This window comes from Hibiscus syriacus, unplaced genomic scaffold (assembly GCF_006381635.1).
Source record: "Hibiscus syriacus cultivar Baekdansim isolate YM2019G1 unplaced genomic scaffold, ASM638163v2 tig00110481_pilon, whole genome shotgun sequence".
NCBI classification, from domain to species: Eukaryota; Viridiplantae; Streptophyta; class Magnoliopsida; order Malvales; family Malvaceae; genus Hibiscus; species Hibiscus syriacus.
In genome coordinates this window covers 677,712-702,419 of record NW_024062757.1, presented here as the reverse complement: position 1 = coordinate 702,419, position 24,708 = coordinate 677,712, and the positions used below count along the sequence as shown (strand labels likewise).

Sequence of the window (24,708 nt, the reverse complement as noted above, 5' to 3'; positions counted from 1 at the left end):
GAATTAACCCAAAATTATAATACTAGAACTTTTGCTTATCTGGTAGTTCCAATTGATTTTAATTATTAGATTAATCAGACTTTTCCCCCCATTAATCTGAGATAAATACAAAACAATATATGTTCAAAGATAACTCTCAACCATTTGACATTAAACGCTCATACCCATTCATGATGCTCGAATACATAACCTAAAGGAATAACAACAATTCCTTTACCACTGAGGTCACTCGGGTTCAACGATTAATCATACTTTTAAATAAATAATAAATTGTTTACTATTATTTTGGGTAAACTACATGTTTAGTACCCAACTATCACTTTTGTTATGTGTGAGTCACTTAACTATTTTAAAAAATAATACCTAATGTTACGTTTTAGTTTCATTTTAATCGTCCACTGTTAAAAAATTAATGATAATACTGACATATCACATTAAGATAATGGCATGTCAATAGTTTTGATAATGCCACATCTTCGTCGACCTTGTCCCATTGATCTCCCTCGATCGTGGTGTCCACAGATTGGTTGAAGAGGCCTTGAATTTCACCATTGAGCTCTTCTTTCATAGAGTCCACTTCCTCTAGGCATGATTCCATTGCTTCAAGGTTCTCTTTCAAATCCAACAAGGCACACTTCATTGTCTCAAGGTCCTCCTTTATATCCCCCAATGATTCCTCAAGTCAAACCACATTGGTCTTCAAAGATGCCATCAAGTCCCTTTAATTTACCCATTTTATTTCCTAACACGACTTCAATCAGGTGTAGAAACACCGACTTATTATTATGTCATCTTGATCATTGTTTTGCCATGAACTAACTCGATTACCACAACGACTAACTCAACACTCACTAAACTCAAAAACCAAATGTTACGAGGTTAGAGATCTACATAAGAATCTGTGCACACTTAGACAATGAAACTCGAGTCGATCGTCTAAGTCACCCTGCAAAATAACCTTGTGAGAACTTTAAATCACCACAGAAGAGATCAAGCCACCAAGGCTTAAGAAATATGTGGAAGTGTAACACCAAAGAAGGCTGCTAGGGCCACCAAGAGAGGTACCATAGGCAAAGATCAAGAAAGACTACATATAGATTAAATGATTGGTTGTATTACTTCAAAGTGATGGATGTTACAAATGAGGCGGGGAATGCCTCTATTTATAGTTTAGTCCCCTTATAATATACAATCTAAATTAGTTTACATCAACGACTAAGATGAAAGTCAAATCCTCTATCAAAGAAAACAATATCAAATCATATCAATTAACATATTATATTCCTTAGATAAGAGATCACACCGTTTATCGAAAGAATCCTCTAGAATATCCTTGGTATTATCAAGCCAAGTTAGGCGGTCTAAGCAAGCCCAAAACTTTGCACATAATCTCTTTGGAGGATAATGGTACACACAACTTGATCACAAACTCGTGACACAATGGTTAAACATTAGACCCTTTTGAGGTTTTAGGTTTGAACATTTGACTTTTTTTATTGACCAATAAAGTAGTGATACTATCTCCAAACATTAAAGTTTAGTGACTCTAATACAACTTTTAAAAGTATGATAAAAAAATTACAAGCATTTTAAAAGTTCTATGACCATTAAGAAAGTTTAGCCTTACTTCCAAATTTAATATTTTTTAAGAAGGAAGGAATAGAACAAAGCACGCCAATGCCATCATTTTAAGTAATAACTAATAGGCTTAGTGGAAGAAGCATTTTCTTTGTAAACCTTACCTAGAAAAATACATAGTAAGTTCAGATTTCAATCCTCCCGAAATCATATATTAAATATTATATCATTAGGAATTCAAAAGAAATGTTGATCAAAGTGTTTATGGTGTTGTCTAATCAAAATCCTTGCCCAACTTTAAAAAAAAAACCCAATGTTCTATAAACTAATGAATGAGCGGCTGTGAGGAAGATGACCAAAATGGAAAGCGAGAAATGCTAAACTTGCCATTTTTCGAAATTATTCCCACGCTCAAAATCGAACAGACAACGCCATGTGCATCAAAATGACTATAAAAACCTACAAGTGGGGTCGTACTATCGACATAAATAGCAGCAAATTGTCGATTGAAATCTGAAGCTCTCATCTCATTCATTTGCTAGCCCTCCCTATCTTTCTCTTTCACTCCTTTCGTTAAACCCTAATGGCATGCATGAGGGCAGCCAACGCTTTCGTGCTCTCTCTGTTCGTATTTCTTCTTTTGCAGCAACATCTTGACCTGGTATCAGCAGCATCACGACGGCCACCGGCATTCCGCGCAGTACCGCTGAGCATCGCCAAAGCTTATAAGGGAAAGCCAACTTCTGCTTCCCTTAATCTCGATAGGTTTACTATAAACCGTTATAAGAAGACCGAGACGGAGGCTTATCGGCCGACGAGTCCCGGTCACAGCCCTGGGGTTGGCCACTATAGCCCGCCATCCGGTCGTCCTTAATGGCGTGAACTCGAGTCTCGATCGATCCTCTAGCTAATGTATTTTTCTAGTTGTTTTAGCGAGTGTGGCAGTGTGATATACATCAAGGTTGAAGAAAAACCCTAAAAATATAATACTTCCTTTTGCAGGTCTAGTATGAGGTAGGAACTTAGGGTCGGTTCCACTCAGCACCTTTTTATATTGATTTTTCGTTGTTGAATATCTATGAAGAAGTCATCTTTTTAAAAAAATAAATAAATTGTAGTAGTACCTTTCTGGTATATGAGGTTTTCTTTTTTGAATATCTAGTAGTAATATCTTTTTCATATCCTATATTGGCATGGTTGACGAGTTTTGATTAATCTGAGGTTAAAGATAATTTTTAATCATTTGACTTTGAATATTTATACCATTGATATTCTTAGTGTTCGAACTCGAGACCTTAAAGAATGACAACCATTCTTTTATCACTGAAGTTATTTGGTTCTTGCTTTTTGACGAATTAAGTGTAAGGGTTTGAGTATTTCTATTTATGGATCAGGTTAAGCCGTAGTCCGATTTAGAAATGATTTTTCAAACCCTAGTTTATATTTAATTTGACTTGATTTAATATTTTATTATTGATAAATTGATAAAATACTAAAAATAAAATTAATACTTGAATATATCTATAATTAATTTAATTAAAAATATTTTATATTATTTAAATAGAAAACGATCCACCAAACCATCCGTGGACGGTTTTCAGTGCTCGTTTTCCAGTTACATAAGTGATCTCATGGGCTTTCGTGTTTGTGTCTCTCTAAAATTAATTTTGGTTTATTTAGTTATCGGGTACTGCCAAAGGCATAAATTCTCTAGAAATAGATAACTGAAGACTTGTTATTAAACAATATAACATGACATATACTCGTGTCTACCAATATCAAATGGAAAATATACATCTAGAATCGTATTTAGATTTATAATTTTTTTAATCGTTTAATCATAGGAGTTACCAAAAAAAATATAAATTGATATACATATTATATATAGAACTATATGATTCTTATATTCTATTAGAAATATCATTTCGATATGATAAAAAAATTTGGATTGTCAGATACTCGAACCCAAAACTATCAGATGAATAACTTTAAATAAATTCGGAACGAACGGATCTCGGTAAGAGAATAAGTCTAAATAAGAGGGAGTTTAATACTATATTGTTTCACTATGCACGTATGCATCATTCTTTCGTGGTCATGACAAGTGATGGTAAAGAAATCCAGACCGTATGACAAGTGATGGTAAGGAAATAGTTAGTTAGATCGAAATTAAATTTATGATAAAATATTTTTGATTTAATCCGACTCAGAATAATTATTGATATACATGGATTGTCTAAAGAAACGGATAAATATGATTATCCCTAAAAATTTAAAATTATAATATATTTTAACTTTTTATGTAATTTTTATTTTTATAAAAGTTTTATCAAATTTTAAAAGTTTATCTCTAATATAAAATTATACGTGGATGATTTTCTCTTCCGTAAAAGGTGTAGGGTAGTGCACCACTGCCCTTCCCTTTGACATAGGCTTTTCAGGGTAGTATAAATTATTTGTCCAGATAGATTTTGTCAATCTAAGTATCTTCTCCCGTCACGCCCTAAATTTGCTTTATTTAATAGAGTTTAGAATGTGAACCACATCTGATGGCCGCTAGCCCCTACAAGCCCGGTATCTTGTAGGAGAGTGATACTAGATTCTAGTGGTAATTAGATCACGGAATTCGTTAAGGTTTTAAATGGTGAACTTCGGGGTGATACTTAAAATTATATGAAACATTACGTTAGGAATGGGTAATAAAGAGGAGCACTTTCAAATTACTATCACAAGGTACGTGGATGGATAAAATATTACCGATAGTATCGCATATTATCTATTTACTTCGACAGAATTAACAATTACGATCTAAATGTATCTCGAGAGAAGGAAATGAAATGGCTGATGAGTCGGTGAAAATAACATGATCCCTCCCGTCCACATCTTTACATAACCATCTGTGGAGGTGGGAGCTTTGTCGATATAGCAATTTAACTTTATCTAATTATTTTAGAGTATTTTAACATCTAACGTTACAGTGAAGCATACTTGACATTAATCATTAAATCCAAAAGTTTATTGTACTTATTATTGGTTGTTTTTTGTTTAATTATTTAACATAAAATCGAATATGGTTATTGAAAACAATTTCAGTCATAATAAATGAATTAATTAATTTAAACTATTTTTAAAATATATAAACTTTCATTTATGCCTTATGCTACTGGGCTCAGAGGAGTTTAACTTTCCAGCCAAGCCCACTATGATTTTTAAGTTTGATTTCACCATTATCAAAAACTCAAAAATAGAAATAGTTTTGAATAAATAAAAAAGTTTAGGTACTAAAACGAATCAAAATTGATAGTTTAGATACAAAATACATAATTTACCCATAAAATAAATATATAAACAACTATATTTTATAAAGGTTACCCGTAGGATTACTATTTTTTTTATCAAATACTTGCATTATTTTATTAATAAAAATTTAAATCTAAAATCTTGATTAAATTAAAATAACTTATACTAACTGTTTAATTTTTCAAATTTAAAACGATAATGAATTTTATTGAAACAAAATAAGATACACCCTTAACAATGCAACTAATTAAAGAGAAAATTTTAAGGATTATATCTAAAAAATACAAACATATAAAAAAAGAAAAAGAAAATCCAAAGACACAATAACAGTCGAAACATTCTTTTGAATCTGACGCTCAGCATCCATAATAACCTTGTAATCGTCAATAGTTAGGGATGCCAATTTAACTCGAATTCGACGGGTTTCGACCCGACCCTATTGGGTCAGATTTTTAAAGAAAATTTTGGGTTTAGGTTAGATCAGTCTGATTTTCCAATGGGCAAGGTCGAGTCGGGTCGGGTTCAGATAGAAGGTGAAAATTTTAGTATCTTTTAATTTTTTTTATTTAAAAAGTTTAGGTCAAAGTGACCCTCCAGTTTAAAGTCAAAGCATACATAAAACTCAATTGAGATTTACATATGAATTCATAGATTACCCATCAAAAGTAATGTTGGTAGGATTTAAATTTGACATTACAAGCTCAAATTCTTAAATTAAAACTACTTGTATCAATGCTCGTTAGCTTTGATATATTTTAATTGATATACGATATAACTCTCAAAAGTAATATATAATCTTTAAGAGTTAGAATTAGAATTAGAATCCGATGCATGCGTGTATATATATTCATTAGGTTTTGGTACTAAACGTGTTAAGTTTTTAACGGTGGGTACTAAAATGAAACAAATGCTAAACATTGGAAATGGTTTTGAAAAAACTAAAAATTTATTACTAAACAGACTAAAACTTATAGTTTAAGTACTAAATGCGTAGTATACCCTTTTTAAAATTAGTCAACGGTCCAGTTTTGGTTTGTTGGAAACTTAGTATTGGCTTTTGAGGTGGTAAAAGAAGAAAGTGTTGGCAATGAGTCATCAGTTTCCATCGATTCTTTACTTTCCACAATAAATCCAAGAATATCAACTTGGGGTTGAGGGTATGGACTTAGGTGTATTTGGTTCGATTCGATTCGATTTTTTATTAAAGTATGAATCAAATCATCTTTTATCAATTCTTGGAAATGAAAACCGAAATTGAATAATAAAAAAATCATGATTTTTTATTCAAGTTAGGTCGGGTCGACGGTTTTTCATTGTTTACTATTTTTTAAATTTAACTTAAAAAATAAATTTAAAGTTAAAATCAAGTGCAAATATATAAATTTAAATTTATAAAAAAATATTATTAGTTTTAGTGTGTTATTTATTTAAATTTATCTTATAATAAATTCAAAATGAATATGTTTTAGATGTTTATTTTATTTTATTTTAATTCGATTCAAACAATTTTCATATAAAAAACCGAAACCTATCCGAATTAGATATTTATTTTCTAAACCAAACCGTAAATTAAAAAATCTAGATCAAAATGAATCGAATTAAACCAAATAATTCGGTTCGGATCGATTTTCCGGTTCCGTTGCTTGGCCCTAACAGGGACATGCAGGTTTCTCTCCTTACAAGCAACGCCAATGAAAGAGAAAAAGCACCTCTTTTCTTAATTTTCTATCCCCTTGGGTAAACCCACCTGCCATGACAAAACATCCACTCGGTTGTGTCTTAACGTACTCCGTCGTCGCCTCCCTCGGCCTTGTCTCCTTCGCCGCTTGTCTCGTTGCCGAGGGTAAGCGATCCAAGGTGCGTTTATATTTGTGTTAGCTTTGCAAATTGACTTGAGCCTTTTCAGAAATTGTTATAATTTTTTTTTTCAGAAAGGTGATCTCATGTCGGATGGGAAATTTTGTTTCTTACCTACGAGGAGTCATGTCTTTGAATTGGGTGTCGCCGCGACGGTCTGTCTCTCCGCCGCTCAAATCATAGGGAACGTACTGCTCTGTGCAGATCACCGGTGGAGACCGAACACAAGAAAGCCTAAGAAACCAGCTCTTACTGCTATTTTGCTGGCGTTTTCCTGGTAGGTCTTTCATTGCTCTCCATCTGTATTCATTATAAACACAGAAATTCACTCTGACTATACATTCATGAAAGCAGAATTTCTGGTTAGCAGGAAAGGTTGGGTTGTTCTGATTGGGTAGAGTAGAGCAGAATATAGATTTTTTCATGGTTTCTGAGACACTCCCCGTCTTAAAATAATGTAGAGGTCCTTTTACTAAAATTACTAGAGATTTACGGGTTTCTTTTACTCAAATTTATGATGAAAAAAGATTAAAGATATCGTCAAAATCTTCGTTTATAACTTTTTCTGTCATTTTCTCAAAAATCAAACAGAAAATTTATTTTTTCTTCAAACCTAAATATCATCGGAGCATAAATATTATACATGAACGGATTTAGATGACACTCATTTGTGGGATTCCTAAATTTTAAGATCTATAACATATCACATTTTACGCTTGTCACTGGACGGCCATGTCCGGAGATATGTAAAGGAGATTGGACACCAACTAGTTGGGGAAAATGGTTGAACAGCTGGAAATATCCCCAGATCATTCAAAATCGTATAATTTAAAAATAGATGAAGATAGTAGACACATGGTCTTAGTCTTTGTTGCCTAGTGCTACTAAAAATGAAATAAAATAAAAACCATTCATTGCATTGGAAGGAGCATGGATGGTCTTTGTTTTCTATTTTATTTATAAATCAAAATCTCAAGACTTGAAACCTATTAAAAAACAAGAGAAACACTTTTACAGGATGAGCTTTGGAGCTGCAACAATTCTAATAAGTGCAGCGACGAGTATGAGCAGAACACAAGCGTACGGAGAAGGATGGTTGGACGGCGAATGCTACCTGGTCCGTGACGGGGTTTACGCAACCTCCGGGGTGTTAAGCCTGCTTGCGGTTCTCGCCTTGCTCGGAGCTGCCTCCATCAAGATCACGACCAATCAACAAGTTGATCAAGACCACAAAATAAATGCAAGAAAATAAAACACAAACAACAGTGATAGAAAAGGTTCAACAAAGATGATAGAGATGGTTCTTCTGTTCTGCAAAGTTGGTTGATGATCGATGTAGATGAAATTGTTAAATCAATTTAATTCTTACTTAAGAAATGCATTTTACTTATTTCACTTAGGGATGCTCTCGGGTCAGGATTTTTTTAAAAAAATTGAGTTTTGGTCGAGTTTTTTAAATGTGATGTTCGGGTCGAATCGAATTCGGCTTTAGGGTGAAAAATATCCAACACGGAAAAGTATAATTATACCTTATATAATTAGGAATAATTACAATAAAATCCATCTCTATATATATATTTTTCAATTAAATTACTGTTTTTATTTAATAAAAATAATTTTTATTATTATTTTAGGTCGGGTTGGATCGGATCGAGTTCGAGTTGGTGGAGGGTGTATATTTTTCGGGTCGGGTCGGGTTGGTCCAAACCCGATCCATGTCTATCCCTAATTTTACTTGTATTCATAAAATATACGCATCTTCGTATAAATTTGGAGACCCAAACCACATAAAGAAACCATTTAGTTCTCATCGTGTCCAAAACCCGAGATCTCTAAGAGTAATAACCATTCATATAGTTTTGATTGTGTCCATAACCTGAGATTAAGGGCGAAACTCTCTTGGGCCCAAAGGGGCCTCGACCCCTGTAAAAAGATTTTATGCTCGATAAATTTTGATCTAATAATATTTTAGTTCATGTAAAAATAAATATTCAAATTAAAAAAATAAGAATTTATTAAACATTTAATCAAGTAAGGGCTTAAATAAAGAATGATAATCCAATGTTTTAATTTTTTTTGTCTAATAACAATTTAGGTCATTATAAGTTTAAATATTATACATATTACACATTATCTTCTAAATTTTAAGGTTTTTTTTAAAATTAATGTAGGTATACAAGATAGTATTTGTTCAAATATAACTCTCAACTTTTTAAAATTGAACACTCATACCCCTCACTAATTTGATGATCCGTAAAAAATATTCTCTAAATGTTTTAGATGAATTATCTATATTCTTAGAGCGTGTACTCGATTTTCATATGAGTCGTCTTCAAAACATGAGATAATGAGGAGATCGAATAGCATATATATATATATATATATATATATATATATATATATATATATATATATATGCTTCTATCGATGCCATAAACTTTAGTAGGTTGAGCCTTTAGATTAGTTACAAGATTGTTGATGCTACATTGATGGCCTATACGCTCACACATGACTTGCATGCTTATTATCTATAGATTTTTTGAAATATGATGAGTAGTTGTGTACTCGTTGGACTTGCTAAATCAATCTTTAAACTATTACCATTTCATATTACATGATTTATGAATCGCGATGAGTCAAATATCGTCAGAAGAGTCATAATAAAATTACTGGAGTACGATGAAGACTACTTGTACGGGTATGTAGAGGTTATGGTTGTCTTTATTATTCGGGTTGTATTATAAATACATTAATTACTGGTTTATTTTATATTTGATTTTTGAATAAAGAAGCTTCGTTCTTATAATTATTTTAAAATTTTGAGTAAATCATGTATTTTAAAGACTGAAAGTTTGGGTTCACTTTGATGAATTAATGTGATATCTTCGATTTATGTATAATTCTCGGGCTGCGTCGAGGGGTTACACCACTGTGGGAGATATAAACTTTCATTAATGCCTTAACTTTGTTTAATTTAAATCCATTTATGCCTTAACTATTCTAACTAAAAAGAAGTTATTTAACGAGATCCGCCTTACTTTCAAAAAAAAAATAAAATAAAATAAAAGATGTTATTTAAAATAGGATAAAATATTACATTAGTCACCCAATTATCACTATTTTCCTACTTTTTGCCATCATATATTTTTAAAAAGTTGAAATTATATATATTTTTTTATTTTGATCATTGACCATTAAAATATTAACGTAAATGATGTTATATTTTGATATGATAAAAAATATGATATCTAAAATTTATAAATTTTATCAATTAGATCCTAAATTATAATAATTCAGTAAACTGTAACACTAAAAAAGTATTAAATATTTATCAACCATAATTTTATTTAAATAATATATTTGTTCATTATTAAACAATTAACTGAGACTAAATTGATAAGATTTTTAAATATTAATAATTTATAAAATCATATTAAATTGAGTATAATATATAAATATTAAGAAGTATTATCATCAAATAATTTGAAATAAATAATTTAATGACCGATATTTACACTTTAAAGCTACATAATTATCTTTTATCGTGGTGGTGGTATTTAAAAAAAAAAGTATCATACTAAATATACTGTTAGTAAGAAAACCCGTTTCTCTTTAGGTCCTCTCTGGGCTGTAAAAACGCAAGAGAAACCATTCCTCGAAATTATCCGATTTCTGGGTGTAGATCTAATCTCAACGCCGGAGGGAAAAGTGAACTGAGATGGAGCAATTGAAGACGATTGGCAGGGAGCTCGCTATGGGCTCCCAAGGCGGATTCTACCAATCCAAAGAATTTCTGGATCTGGTCAAGTCCATCGGCGAGGCTCGATCCAAGGCCGAAGAAGACCGAATCGTTCTCGGCGAGATCGAGACCCTCAAACGCCGCGTCTCCGAGCCCGACATACCCAAGCGCAAGATGAAAGAGTACATCCTCAGATTGGTTTACGTCGAGATGCTCGGACACGATGCTTCCTTCGGCTACATTCACGCCGTTAAGATGACTCACGACGATAGCCTTCTCGTCAAACGGACCGGGTACCTGGCCGTCACCCTCTTCTTAAACGAAGATCATGATTTGATCATTTTGATTGTCAATACCATCCAGAAGGATTTGAAGTCGGACAATTACTTGGTAGTCTGTGCCGCCTTGAATGCCGTTTGCAAGTTGATCAATGAGGAGACGATTCCTGCCGTGTTACCGCAGGTTGTTGACTTGCTCGCGCATCCTAAAGAGGCTGTACGGAAGAAAGCCATCATGGCTCTCCATCGCTTTTATCAGAAATCCCCCTCTTCCGTTTCGCATCTCGTCTCCAATTTTCGCAAGGTAGGTCTTCCCCATTTAGCTTATTCTATTTCTAGGTTTTTTAGTCTAATTTTTGTATCATTACAATTCCAAATGAATGTGTTGATACATTTTAATTTTAACCAGCATACTACCATGTCTTCGTCTATTTACCTGTAGGAAATCGGGAAAGCATATTGTTTCTGTGCATGCATGTGGGTTATATGCTAAATGAATACTACAATTTTTAAAAATTGCGCCTTTTCTTATTCATTACTGTATTATTTTTTTTTAATTGAACTAACTTATACGTGTTTCACAACTAGAACCATAAATTTCAAATATTTCTATCCTTGAATGACCTCCTTTAAGGGAAGAATTATCACCGTAATGGGGACTGAAGAGATCATGGTTAATACCTTGAGAAGTTGAAATACAAGAATTATTAGATATTTAGACGTTTCTACACATATATTTTTCTCAGCAGCCATAGACTATCTTATTTATCTATTTATACAATGTGATTTCCTTTGTTTCAGAGACTTTGTGATAATGATCCTGGAGTTATGGGTGCAACCCTCTGCCCACTTTTCGAGCTTGTATCAACTGATGTTAATTCTTACAAAGATTTAGTCATCAGCTTTGTAAGCATTCTTAAACAAGTAGCTGAACGCAGACTGCCAAAGGCTTATGATTACCATCAGATGCCAGCTCCATTTATTCAGGTAATGCTTTTTTTTTTTCAAGGTTTCAACATTATTGGCTTAAATTTTCAATTAAAAGTACAGTTCATATGATAATCATAGTTACATTCTGCAGATCAAGTTGCTGAAAATTTTAGCCCTGCTTGGAAGTGGTGACAAGCAAGCAAGTGAAAACATGTATACTGTGGTGGGAGACATATTCAGGAAATGTGATTCGTCAAGTAATATAGGAAATGCTGTACTCTATGAGTGCATATGCTGTGTTTCCTCCATATATCCCAATCCTAAGTTATTAGAGTCCGCAGCGGATGCTATATCCAGATTTTTAAAGGTATAACTGTAGCTAGTGTTTTTTTTTATTGGAGCTAGGGTTTTCTTTTTGGAAGTATGTCTATTGTAAAGCTGATTTTGAGCCTTTTTCTACTTAGTGAATGAAGCCAATTCTTGTTTCTTGTTGGCAGAGCGACAGTCATAACCTAAAATACATGGGGATTGATGCTCTTGGCCGATTAATAAAAATAAGTCCAGAGATTGCTGAGCAACATCAATTGGCTGTGATTGATTGCTTAGAGGTAAGAAGTTTCTATGTTTATCTCACTTTTTACTTGGTAATGTTATTTACTGACTAACCTCTGGGTAGATTAACATAATATATCCTGTGGAGGCTAGGAGTTATGTATCTGTTTCCATTATAGATTACTGTATATGATCTAGTTTAATGCTTAATTGGTTCTTTAAATGGAGAAAAGGCAAGAAGCAGGAGTGCTGAAGATTGATGGATGAGCTTTAGAAGAAAATCGGGAGAATGCTTGTAAACAATTGTAATATATCCAATTGCATAAAATCTTATCCTAGGATTGACTCCTAGGGAAGTAAGTGAGAAAAGAAGATGTTTAAATCAATATAATCAGAGTTTTTTCCCTGAATATCCTTTAATAGTTGATTTGCAAGACCCCCAGTGCTGTAAGTCTGATTCAATCAGCCTCGGTTATGTTTTTTTGCTTGAAAAATTTGGCAATTCTGTTGTGGTTTCATCTTTACATAAATGAGGATAGTTGGGTGATTTCATCTGGCCAAAGGCCAGCTTTCCAGACATGACTCATGAGGAGCCTATGAGTGATTAGCTGGACCATCTAACACTACCAAGTACCAAGCACTTTTTTTGTGGTTAAAGACTCGGGAATAATTAGTTCAAATTGCTGTTTCTATTCATGCTTAATTGCACTGATCCACTTATTTATGTTATAGCAGAATATATTTTATCACTGTAAATTCCTTATGCATCTATCTGTGGTTACAGTTTTGTTTGCCTTTAGATTTCTTAGCGAATGATTATCCCTCTTCGTTATGCTATGTTCCATGCAACTGTCATTTTTGTTCATTACAATTATTTAACCTGAAGGCACTACACAGGACCCAGATGATACTTTGAAGAGAAAGACCTTTGAACTACTGTACAAAATGACCAAGTCTACAAATGTGGAGGTTATTGTTGATCGCATGATTGATTACATGATCAGCATTAATGATAATCATTACAAAACTGAAATAGCATCTCGATGTGTTGAACTTGCGGAGCAATTTGCACCAAGCAATCAATGGTTCATTTTGGTAATATTTTACCTTCCACTGGAAAATTAGTTTCTGAGCATAGAATGTAGCCATTTCTGATAATTTTTATTTGGCAGATTATGAATAAAGTGTTTGAGCATGCGGGAGATCTGGTCAATATTAAGGTAGCACACAATTTGATGCGGTTGATTGCTGAGGGATTTGGAGAGGATGATGATAGTGCAGACAGTCAACTGAGATCATCTGCTGTAAGTTATTTACTTATTTTGATTATTGCCTTTTGTATGCGTGCTTACAGACAATCATGTGTGGCTGTATGTCAAAATTCAGACATTCTATGAATTTACAACATTTTTACAACTTGCATCCTGTTCAATCTTCTTTATCTATGTTTTAACTAATGACATTTCACATTGAGTCTTAAAAAAGGAAAGCCTCTCCTGAAAGCTAGAAAGCTTGAATTTTGTTATACCTTGTGCTTTGTCTATTTTGTTAATGACATGAATTGAGTTTCTTAATTGACACATATAGAGGTGAGTTAAACTTGATTCAACTAAAAAGAACCCCAAAAAATACAAAATTTAGGTTAATTGAATTTGGAGTTATTCAGTTTTTTGAATTAATTTGGTTTTAAAAGTTGGAGTCTAGTTGAATTTTTACAACTACAATATTTAAAAATTTAATTAACAAATTCTAAAAAATCTAAGTTATATAATCAATAATATTTGGAGTTAATTGAAGTTCTATTAACATTAAACAAGTAAATTTCCGAATCATGTTTATTATACTAAAGCCTCTTGTTTTCCTCTTATTTTACGTTGGAAGAAGTTTTCATGTATGCTCTCAAATTAGTGCTCTAGCTTGAATTTCAGTCAAATTGTCAACAAGGTTTTGATTTGACCTGATTTAAATCTTTCAGTTTAATTTGAACAAATTTATTTAACTCAAATTGATTTGAATTTCATTTCGCTCTGACGCGATTTGGAAATATTTCAAATTGGGTTTGTTTGATAAAATATGACTCCTCAACTTGACCTAAATTGATTTTTTTTTCATTTGATTCGATTCATCTTGATCAAACACTCACCCCTAGATACATTCGGTCATTTTTTTACAAATTAAAGTTAATGCATTTTGTCAAAAAAATTGCTTTTTTTAGCCCCAGAAAATCTGTTAACTTTATACAGGCGATTGGCAGAATACGACTAGGTTAAATGAAACCTATAAGATATAGCATTGGTGTAATGGTTCTTTTTTTAATGGGATATTCCATGTCAATAGGTTCTATGGACCTATAAGTATATGGGGTTTCACAATGAGTTAAACATTATCCTGGAAATATTTTTTGCCTCCAAAGGAACTAATAATCTATTGAAAAAGACTGGAGCTTAAGGTCAACATCTTGACAATGCCTACTAGAAAATAATTTTGGTGCATTGTCACCCGTATGAATTAATCTTTATTCTGGATTTAATATTTGTTGTTTTGGTCCTTCTATTTTTTGCCACAGGTCGACTCATACTTGCACATTCTTGGTGAACCAAAGATACCATCTGTTTTTCTTCAAGTATGTGTTGTATTGACCAACCTTTGTAATTTTGTTTCTAGGCATGCAAACAATACTAAACTTTTGATTAGCATCTTAATTGTGTCTTGTGAGTTTTGATTGCAGTTAATATGCTGGGTCTTGGGGGAATATGGAACAGCTGATGGAAAGTACTCAGCTTCCTATATAACTGGGAAGTTGAGTGATGTGGCAGAGGCATATTCTAATGACGAGACTGTTAAGGTATAAACCAATATGGTTTAATGCTTCGTAAACCAGTTATTACCACATCTTGAATTCTTGATGTGGTTGATCAAGACGTCTATATCTTGACAATGATTATAATTATCTTAAAATAAGTGCATGGTTCTTATAATATTATATTGGACATTCAAAGTCTGAAAACGTGTCAATCCTTCATCTATTTTTGAAGGCATATGCAGTTACAGCTCTCATGAAAATATATGCGTTTGAAATAGCGGCTGGGAGGAAAGTAGATATGCTGCCTGAGGTTAGTTCCTAAACACTCGATGGCTAATTTATTTTACAAAAATGCATGCTCATTGCTGTTTTTCATGTTGTTGACTATTTTGCTCAATTGGTAATGTTATGTTAGATTGCATGTCCTTGGTGCAGCATTGTGAAAATTAAACTAGCATTATTAGCTTTTCATGCATCTGATGTGCTTTTCAAATAGTTCTTTTTTTTTCATGCACTCAAGTGGGATTTTTGTATTTTGGACGTTTGGAAAATAAGTTTATAATTTTAGTTTTGGAAAAGCTTTGGTTTTGGGGTTTGTTTGGTTGCCTAAAACAGAAATTTAGTACTATAATTCTCTCAATACAGCTACCGATGACTTTAAATAACTCAAAAGTCTGATTGTTTTGAGGTATTAAGGACTTTAAAATACTGATGTTAAAGTTTGATAATGTTAATCATCTCATAGATTTTGGCTTGAAGAAAAATGATTAATTGGAGGAAACCTGAAATTTTAGACCTCTTAGCTATAGTTCATAAGAAACTGCATATATGAAACTGGCAAGAGTGAGCTGCTAAAGTCATGTCGAAGCTATCCAATGAAGTAGTAATTATCCAAAAAAAGAAAGAAAAGTTAAAATAGAATGCATCATGTATAGGCTGCTTGGAACTCCTTTTCCTGGAAGGAAAATGGCTGTAATATAAGCAAACAACAGGAAGGAAAGTTTGACCCTGGTTACAAGATAAAACTAGTATATCTCGTCTCTTTCCATATGATTTGGCAATGAAGAAACATAATCAGTCTTCAAATTGGATCAGATTGATAGTTCATGTTTGCATTATCTCAGTGGATTGGTTGTGAACTTTAGTTTGATAGAAAGACTATCTTTTGCTTTGCGATAGCTGTACTTTTAAAATGAGTTCCTGTTGGTTAAATCTGTTTCTCTCTCTCTCTCTCAGTATTTGACCTGAAAGCAAATAGAGCTTAAGCTACCATTAAAAAATTTCATTTTATATAAAAAAATGCAAATAAGACACATTGGAGGTTCTTCAATTGTTTAAAATTACGAATAGTAGTGTACAGGGCATGTTGCCAACAGGTTGGGCAAGGGAATGAAAGCAATGTGTGCAGCAACAAGCTTTCTATTCGGGAACAGGAATTACTATTTGGCGATCAGCTGTTAGCGATGCCTATTATGTAGTGTTCTTGTAGGATGGAGTCCACTGCAGACTTCTTGTAACTGGATAGTGATGGAACTGCATTTGATATAATTAATATCTGGGATGGGAGTTTCTTTTTAATGCTTTCTATCTACTGTAAAAGCTAGATTTGGTTTATTTTAATGCTATGTATAGATGTCACCATATCTAATACTTTCATGCTTAATTTTCGAGCTCTTGCAATCGTAGCAAAATTTGTGGACTGATTGCTCTTTCCTCTGTTGATGCAGTGTCAGTCTCTAATGGAACAATTTTTGGCTTCTCACTCGACAGATCTGCAGCAACGTGCCTATGAACTGCAAGCAGTGATTGGCCTTGATGCTCATGCTGTTGAGAGTATTATGCCATCAGATGCAAGTTGTGAAGATATTGAGGTAATTTTTAGTTTGGATTTTATGTACATATTCTCATTTTATGAGCTTTAAAACTTGTGTGTCCTGTTTTTAACATCTATTTCTTTATAGTTTGAGCTCCGAAACTCTCATGCCCATTTCGAAGCTTTCATGGCCTAAATTTCAGTTTTATGAAGTGACTAGGACTTCAAACTTTCGTTTGATTTTTTTAAAATGCTATGACATCTGCACCTTAGTTTACAGTAACCATCTTCTCTCCTTTCTTTCCCAAACATGTGTTGCTACTTTAGTTTTGAATTTTGCCTGCTTCCTGCATCTGTCTTCTGCTTCTGCATTGAATTGACCTACATGATTGTGAATGTATCTGTGCTAGTTTAATTAATTTTTGTTTAAGTCCCTATATTTCTACAAAAGCCATGGCCCATTACGTTGCAGTTTAAGATTATTGCACAAGTACCAGCGCAATTTGTCATTTTAGTTCCTTGTTTGTTCTGTCAACTGCATCTTGGTGGAATACTGTTTGCTAAATTTATACTTATCTTTTCATGCAAGAATACATCATTGTTAGTCCTCCCTTGCAGGTTGATAAGGCCCTTTCATTCCTTAATGGTTATATCCAAGATTCAATAGAGAAAGGTGCTCAGCCCTATATTCCTGAGAGTGAACGCTCTGGAATGCTAAATATTAGCAATTTTAGGAATCAAGATCACCATGGAGCTTCATCACATGGTCTCAAGTTTGAGGCATATGAGCTTCCAAAGCAGACAGTGCAATCGAGGATTCCTCCAGCTACGCTTGCTTCAACTGAGTTTGTTCCAGTGCCTGAGCCAATGAGTGTTAGGGAAAGCTACCCAACTACTATTGTGCCATCTGCATCATCAGATGCAGAATCAACAGAGCTCAAACTACGATTAGATGGAGTCCAGAAGAAGTGGGGTAGACAGACACACTCGCCTGCGACATCTACCTCAAGTTCCACATCCAAAAAAACAGTTAATGGCATCAAACAAGTTGATGGATCAAATACTTCAAATTCAAGTACTTGGGAAACCTATGATTCTAGGAAACATGTTGAAATTAATTCAGAAAAGCAGAAACTTGCTGCTTCACTGTTTGGAGGTTCATCGAAAACAGAAAAGAAGCCAGCTACTGGTCATAAAATCTCAAAGCCAAGCAGCCACATGGTGGAGAAGTCTCATGTGCGAAAGTCTAGTATGGAAATTGCATCAGAAAAGAAAGCTCTCGTTCACCAACCTCCGGACTTACTTGATTTTGGAGAACCAACAGTCCAAAGTAGTGATCCTCCTTCAGTAGACCCATTTAAAGAATTGGAGGGTCTTCTTGAGCCAACAACTCAACTTGGCTCAACTGCTGCTGCTGCTACAAATTCACCTGATATAATGGGATTGTTTACAGAAACACCTGGTGGCACACACAATAAAGATGACAGTGATATTTTATCCAGTTTATCAAAGCAGCCAGTGACAAATATGGTTGGTGGTGCTACAAGCACGCAAGTAGCTCAAAGTAGTAAGGGCCCCAACCGTAAAGATTCATTGGAAAAGGATTCACTGGTGAGGCAGATGGGTGTGACTCCATCGAGTCCGAACCCTAACTTGTTTAAAGATCTACTCGGGTGAAGTAAATTTGGAAGGACCGACTTAAGTTTACAGCAATGCAGTTTCAGTGTGGTTTCCTTCCATTCAGCATCTAGGTGAACCATACGAGCAACGAGATATCACGAGCTGATTTTCCGGAGATAGTGATCTTAAAATCATTCAGCCACCTCGAATGAGGTTTAAGAGTCAGTACGGATCAGTAGTTGTTGGAGACTTGAGAAGGCTTTTGTTTTTATAATTATTGTTTCTATTTTGTCAAATTGGTTAGGGTGGTTGGCTAAATAAATAGCACAGCACGGCGGCCTTTCTCTGTCGTGATTCTCGTGAATGTGAGATTTTGTGGCTGTTCCAACCGCAAGGCTTTCTATATGGGCTGCCTCAATCCGAAAAACGGGGTTTTGCATTGTATGATGTGATAACAAATAAAGATACTTCCGTATAAATAAGAAGTGGTATATTAAGTTTTCTATATGCATCAAAATATAGATATGGATATAGAATAATTAATAGCATTGAAATATGTCACTTAAATAAGTCTCGAGTTAAAACAAATATCGAGTTTGAAACTTTGTGTATGCATAAAATTTTCATTGAGAGACTCACCTATCAAAATCAGATATGCGACTCGAGTTGGTTTAGATTAGTTAATATAAAACTTTGGGAATCAGTATACGATTCAGGTTGATCTAGATTAATTAAGATAAAACTTTGGGAATCAGGAGGGCAATTAAAAATAGCATTGAAATATATAGACTGAACATATATGCGGTGTGCATTTTTTACTTGGTTTGGTTTCCTTGGTGTCATTAAAAAGCGTCATTACTGTTTAATAGTCAACAAAAAACATGGCACCAATTAATAAGTTAGTCCATTTCGATGATATTATTAATCTCTCTCTTTAATTCTAAAATTTAACATTTCAATATCAACAAAAAGCAAACAATTCACATGAAACAAAATAAAAATTCTCTTGTTTACTAAAAATTGAACTAACATCTCATTTTCAATGAAGCAATACATCAGTGATACTTGACAATGCTTGTTTCTCACATGAGGCCATGTTGGCGTTTTTGTTTCAACTGCTTAAGAGTTTGAATGCATAAATAATTTGGAAGTGGGTGCTAGTTTACGCATATAGTTGTCGGAACAAGACAAATCTCAGGGCCAACAGCTTAATTTAAAGTTAAAAGAATGATAGCGAACGCAATCAAAAATATTATAAAAATATATAATATTTTTAATTGGACGTAACCTAAAATTTACACTTAATTAAAAATATTATAATTTTTATAATATTTTCGGTTCTATATATTTTTGTATCGTTTTGTAATCTTAATGAAACAAAAAATACATTGGTGGGCTGTTGTCAATAAGACACGACTGAAGTCTATTTTTGGTTTGATGTAAAACTGAAGAGCGGTGGTTAGGTATTTGTCGTACTTTCATAGTAAGATATGAAGTACATGAAATGTATTATAGTCTGGCAGTGGGTGAGTTGGATCGATTTGACATCTTTGCATGTCTTGTCTCTGTCTTTCTGTTGGTGCGTTGATGTACGCACAATCACAATGAATGCTTAATTGTGCTGATTTTAATTATTAATTTCGTAGTTTGTATTTGTTAGCGGTAGTTATGCCCTACGACAATATAATTTAAAGTTAAAAGAACGATAAAAATAAATACGATTGAAAATATTATAAAAATTATAATATTTTTTATTTGATGTCATCTAGTTGTTAATTTTTTAAGTAGAGACAAAATGATTATATTTTTCTTCAAAAATGATTTTCTAGTTTTTATTTTAAAGTGTCGTCTTAAATTACATATCATTGTCGTTGTATCTTTTCAGTTTAGGTTTTTAAATATCATTTTGGTCTTAATTTTTTTTGTCGTACTTTCTTGAAACTTTTGATTTTATCTACTTTTATAGCACGCTTATTCATATACTTTTATCGTATGATTTTATTTATCGTGATAATATTTTGACATGTCATGTTGCATTCATTACGATGCACATTCTAATCAGGAAAGGTCGACGATATCTTATAGTTAGATCTCCTTTTGCGACAGTTTGTCGATACAATCAAAATTGTTTGTGGAGTAATATGTTAGATTGGTTCTCTCAATTTTCACACCTTTATCAATATCGCATATACATTCGAATATAGACATGAAAAGTATTGTAGTTGCTAAGTTTTTTTTTTTTGGGAAGATGAAACATGCATTAAAGGGAAAGCCTTGATTTTATTTTTCTTTAGATAGAAACACATATCGAATATATATATACACATCAAACATGTCTCTTGATGGAGGAGCTATATCCTCTTTGATCATCATAATACTAGGACCATAGCATAACGCCTCCATACTTGGAGGAGTTCTTTATAGCTGGTAGAATCTTTTATGCCAGATCATTCACCGGGATGAAATCACTGCATGCCGCATCGGGAGATGCCGGTAGGCCGAGGAAAATCTTCGTCACCGGGACATCCAAAGTCCATTGTTTCCATGCATGTTCGAGGTCGAAAATACGGGCATACGAGTATTGGCAACGAGGGTTGTTGTAGAACTGGACACAAATATAATCGAATAGACCTGTTTTGAGTGCATCCCTGACCCAAGCATCAGGGAAGGGGCATTGACGAGCAGCCGTAAGTACATTTTTTTCCCCATTTCTTGCTAGGTGTGACATGCGGCGAAGAGTGCAGTGTTGGGAAGAGGAACTGAAGTGGGTGGATACCACGTTTAAAGGTAAGTCTTCACTCACTCTCCTCCTCCAATTGGTTTGAAATGCTTGCATCTATTCTATACGGGAGGAACAAAATAGGCACTGTTTTAATCGACTGGGTGCCAAATCGAATGTTGAGCTTTGTGGATTGATTCGAGTTATTATGCAGGTGAAATTTGCTAGAATTAATACATGGAACCTTGATTCTCAAATTTGTATAGCTTGGAGAATTGATGATTGATTGTGATCTCTCTTTTATATACTATCTTGAGTATAGACAAGAATTCGGTAATTGAATTTGTGTACAGAGGTTGTTTTTGCGACCCTTCTAACCCAGTTTACTCTATTCGCAAACGTCAAGATTTGAACGACTGACCTTACTTAAAGGACCTAGTACCTCATCTCACTATACTAATTGATTGTTGAAAATATAATAGTTATTTTATAACTTTTACAAATTTAATTATTAAAAATGTGTTTTTAAAACACATATTATTTTTTTAGTTATTTATACATCCCGCTTTTAACAAACAAAAGAAAAGTTTTTTTCCCCTTTTTTTTTTTTTTTAAGGAAACATAAGAATAGTTGGAAAAGGAAATAACCGTCTAAAATGCAACGATCCCCATCGTAGCGTGCATCCTTTTTTTCTTCTTTCTAAGTTGACTTTAGAAAGCTCTCCGATCACCGGATAAATGATTCCGGTGACCGGTACGCATTCAGAAGTCTTCTAGCTTCCGTTGATTTACGCCTTCGAATTTATGGATTCACAAGAACTCCCCGATAATGGTAACAAGGGTTTCCTGTACATGTTGCTTCGAATTGCTTTTGCCCTTCTTTTCCTTATCATTTCTAGCCGGGGTCCTTGCCATTTTCATGGAGGAACTATCAATTTCAGATCCGATTTTCATTCCCACAGAGTGCAAGATAGTCTCAAGCAGTAAATTTCTCTCCATTTCTCTTGCTGATCAAACGTTGAAATTTCCTTCTATAACAATTTGAGTATGTTTTAATTATTATCTATTTAATTTTAGCAAAATTTTCTGGTATAGCTAGCGAATTTGCTTATGATATCGTTATTTAATGTATATTTTCAATTATGGATTTTCCCCTTGTAGTATCTAGGTAATGCAAGCTTGCTTCTTATTGTATATTTTTTCCCTTGGAAATTTGACATCAGGTGTGGATATTAGGTCGTCGAAGGTTTGTGAGCTTGGATTATTGAATTATAAAGCAAACCATGTATTTTATCATTCCAAAAACAGAAAATTTAAATGTCGATATGATTACTACTGGAGTTCAGTGTTCAAGGTAATAATATCTTATCTGTTTTAAGTCATGTTTCCTTTTCAGTAGTAATAATTTTGGAAACTATGGATTTTCTTTAGCTTTGGCAAATATGCATGGCCATCTTCATTTTTCAATGATTATAGGTTGGTTGGTTTTTAAGTTTGCATTTCCATCTTAATGTTTTCCTATGATAATATTTCAATTGTTTTTTACATTTTCCAATTCTTGGCGTGCTAATTGATTAGTTTATGATAATATTACTATGTAGGAAGGCAGCAATGCAATTTTAGGTAGTCTAAACTATGCCCTTTTACATAGTTTCTGCTTAACTATGGAAGGTAGAGTACAGAGACCATTCTTTAGGTCAGATGCAATTTGCCATGGCAGAGGCACCGAATGAAGCCCTTCCACTAAGTTGCAGGCCTAACTTTGGCTCTTCTTGGTTAACCAAAGATAAGTTCAAGGTAGTGCTTTTCAAGTTTATATTGATACTCATGACGGTGCACAGACCTGATTCTTCCTTTTAAAAGTGCAATTTTATATAATTGAATCTGTACTCCTTTGCAGGTAAATGAAACCTATGACTGCTGGTACATGTGGGGTATTCCTACAGTACAGTTGTATAATGATGGTTTTTTTTTATAGGAATAGGATGCCTCGTTAAAAACCTCCCTCTTATTGATTCTCTGCCGTTAGGCAGGAACCCATTAGCGGAAGGAGGAAAAGAGTGCATCAATTTATTAAAGATAAATCAGTTTACAAAAGATACAACACTGTTACAAAACAAAAGACTAAAAACTAAACACTCCTACAGAAAACAAAAGATTTAAAACAGTCCTAAGCCAACTCCCCTGTAATACAAACGAACCAACCAAAACAGCAACAACAATCACCCAATTCCCTCCTTAGCTAGCTTATCAGTTGCCAAGCTAAAGATCCATCTTTGATCGAGATGATGAAGCGATACTTTATTCTGTGAGTTTAACATGTAAAATTCTCATTTAAAATTTATTTTATATAGTTGCTGGAAATTGTTTTTAGTGTTTGTTTTGTCATCAACAGTGCCCTTACTCTGTTGTTAATTAGGTTGGGATTGAATAGGATCCTTGGATTTATTTGTACTCTGCTACATTTTGGTGAACTTGGGTTTCCTGTTAGTTTTCATACCCTTGGAATTACTAATGAGGTTCATTTTGTACCAAAAAGATTTAGGTTACCAACTTTCATCATTGAGGGTAAAAGAGTTTTGTTCTGTAAATTTTGAGGGTCTGGTGATTAGGATGGTAAAAAAAAAATTCTGGTAATGTATGCATATAGGAATGTTTGTCTTGGATTGTTTTAAGCAGTATTCTGGGAACTTAACAGCAGCAAAGTGGTTTCTGAATTTTGGAAAGAGAATGAAAGTACACTTGAGAACCGTAAGAAGGTAATGAAGTCTAGTAAAAGGGAGAAAGGAAGAGAGAAAGAGGCTAGGGGATTCTAGTGAAGCGGATGTGAAAGTTGAACTAAGAAGGGATAATTTCTGTAGTATTAGGCTGCAGTAACATTTTGCTGAGAATGGTGCAAAAAACTTTTATGCCTTCTTTTTCTTTATTAATTTAGTGTTAAGTAACCGCATTTGATCATTCCTTTATCTGATCATAGTTGCTAATGGTTGAGTGGGATATTTTAAATGAGGCTGTTTTGATGATCCAGGTGTTACCGGGCTCTTCTAGGTAAGTGGGTGTGAAAATTTGCCAATGATAGAAATTCCCTATGGAAAGGTGTGTTGTGTAGCAAACACAAGGTAAGTTGCAATACAATGTCCATTAGGGAGGTTACTACTCCGCAATCTTCTTGGATTTGGAGAGGTATAGCAAATAGCTTTTTGAAGAATGATTCGGAAGGTGACTGTCTTAGATCAAATGCGAGGTTACAAGTGGGAAATGGAACATCTATTTCTTTTTGGAATGATGTATGGGCAGATGATGTTCCACTAAAGATCTTGTTTCCTAGAATTTACGTGCTTTCCCCTATTAAAGGGGGGAAGGTTGTAGAGTTTGGTAGCGTGGAACCGAGTGGTTGGGTGTGGAATGTTGAAACAAGAAGGAATTTGTGCGATTGGGAGTTGAATCAGTGGATGGATTTGATGTCTAAGCTTAAGGATATTCAACTGTCAGAGTTGGTGGAAGATTTCCTATCTTGGT

General features: G+C 33.7%; 3 protein-coding genes across 8 annotated transcripts; all 3 read left to right on the top strand.

Moving 5' to 3' along the window:
- Window positions 1-6,602: 6,602 nt before the first annotated feature.
- LOC120128521 (protein MODIFYING WALL LIGNIN-2-like) lies at window positions 6,603-8,013 on the top strand. Its single transcript, XM_039146196.1, has 3 exons — window positions 6,603-6,735; window positions 6,810-7,012; window positions 7,753-8,013. Exons 1-3 carry the CDS (start codon window positions 6,631-6,633, stop codon window positions 7,985-7,987), a joined length of 543 nt encoding a protein of 180 aa, XP_039002127.1. The 5' UTR covers window positions 6,603-6,630; the 3' UTR covers window positions 7,988-8,013.
- A 2,367-nt stretch (window positions 8,014-10,380) lies between these two features.
- LOC120128585 (AP-4 complex subunit epsilon-like) lies at window positions 10,381-19,018 on the top strand. Of its 2 annotated transcripts, none has more exons than XM_039146257.1 (11): window positions 10,381-11,056; window positions 11,554-11,739; window positions 11,834-12,049; window positions 12,180-12,290; window positions 13,132-13,326; window positions 13,404-13,538; window positions 14,801-14,857; window positions 14,963-15,079; window positions 15,270-15,347; window positions 16,765-16,908; window positions 17,469-19,018. In XM_039146257.1, the coding sequence occupies exons 1-11, from the start codon at window positions 10,454-10,456 to the stop codon at window positions 18,525-18,527; spliced, it is 2,901 nt and encodes a 966-aa protein (XP_039002188.1). In that variant the 5' UTR covers window positions 10,381-10,453; the 3' UTR covers window positions 18,528-19,018. The 2 variants fall into 2 exon arrangements, with proteins under 2 accessions (XP_039002188.1, XP_039002187.1); XM_039146256.1 differs by having other exon boundaries at window positions 10,454-11,056; window positions 13,132-13,329; window positions 13,407-13,538.
- Window positions 19,019-21,796: 2,778 nt separating this feature from the next.
- On the top strand, window positions 21,797-23,439 carry LOC120128566. Of its 5 annotated transcripts, none has more exons than XM_039146231.1 (5): window positions 21,797-22,021; window positions 22,131-22,172; window positions 22,413-22,543; window positions 22,861-22,986; window positions 23,090-23,437. In XM_039146231.1, the coding sequence occupies exons 1-5, from the start codon at window positions 21,994-21,996 to the stop codon at window positions 23,165-23,167; spliced, it is 405 nt and encodes a 134-aa protein (XP_039002162.1). In that variant the 5' UTR covers window positions 21,797-21,993; the 3' UTR covers window positions 23,168-23,437. The 5 variants fall into 5 exon arrangements, 3 of the variants coding, with proteins under 3 accessions (XP_039002162.1, XP_039002164.1, XP_039002163.1); XM_039146233.1 differs by having other exon boundaries at window positions 22,413-22,435; window positions 23,090-23,185; XR_005516645.1 differs by lacking the exon at window positions 23,090-23,437 and having other exon boundaries at window positions 22,131-22,234; window positions 22,861-22,870.
- Window positions 23,440-24,708: the final 1,269 nt, after the last annotated feature.

Bases quoted from the DNA above. Each gene is read 5' to 3' on its own strand.
- LOC120128585 (XM_039146257.1), top strand. From the start codon at position 10,454: ATGGAGCAATTGAAGACGATTGGCAGGGAGCTCGCTATGGGCTCCCAA. The intron at 13,327-13,403 runs TTGGTAATATTT...ATTTTTATTTGG, and splicing joins CAAGCAATCAATGGTTCATT to CAGATTATGAATAAAGTGTT. The intron at 15,348-16,764 runs GTTAGTTCCTAA...CTGTTGATGCAG, and splicing joins AAGTAGATATGCTGCCTGAG to TGTCAGTCTCTAATGGAACA.
- LOC120128566 (XM_039146231.1), top strand. From the start codon at position 21,994: ATGGATTCACAAGAACTCCCCGATAATG. The intron at 22,173-22,412 runs GTAAATTTCTCT...ATTTGACATCAG, and splicing joins GTGCAAGATAGTCTCAAGCA to GTGTGGATATTAGGTCGTCG. The intron at 22,544-22,860 runs GTAATAATATCT...TAACTATGGAAG, and splicing joins ACTGGAGTTCAGTGTTCAAG to GTAGAGTACAGAGACCATTC.
- LOC120128521 (XM_039146196.1), top strand. From the start codon at position 6,631: ATGACAAAACATCCACTCGGTTGTGTCTTAACGTACTCCGTCGTCGCC. The intron at 6,736-6,809 runs GTGCGTTTATAT...TTTTTTTTTCAG, and splicing joins CCGAGGGTAAGCGATCCAAG to AAAGGTGATCTCATGTCGGA. The intron at 7,013-7,752 runs GTAGGTCTTTCA...ACACTTTTACAG, and splicing joins ATTTTGCTGGCGTTTTCCTG to GATGAGCTTTGGAGCTGCAA.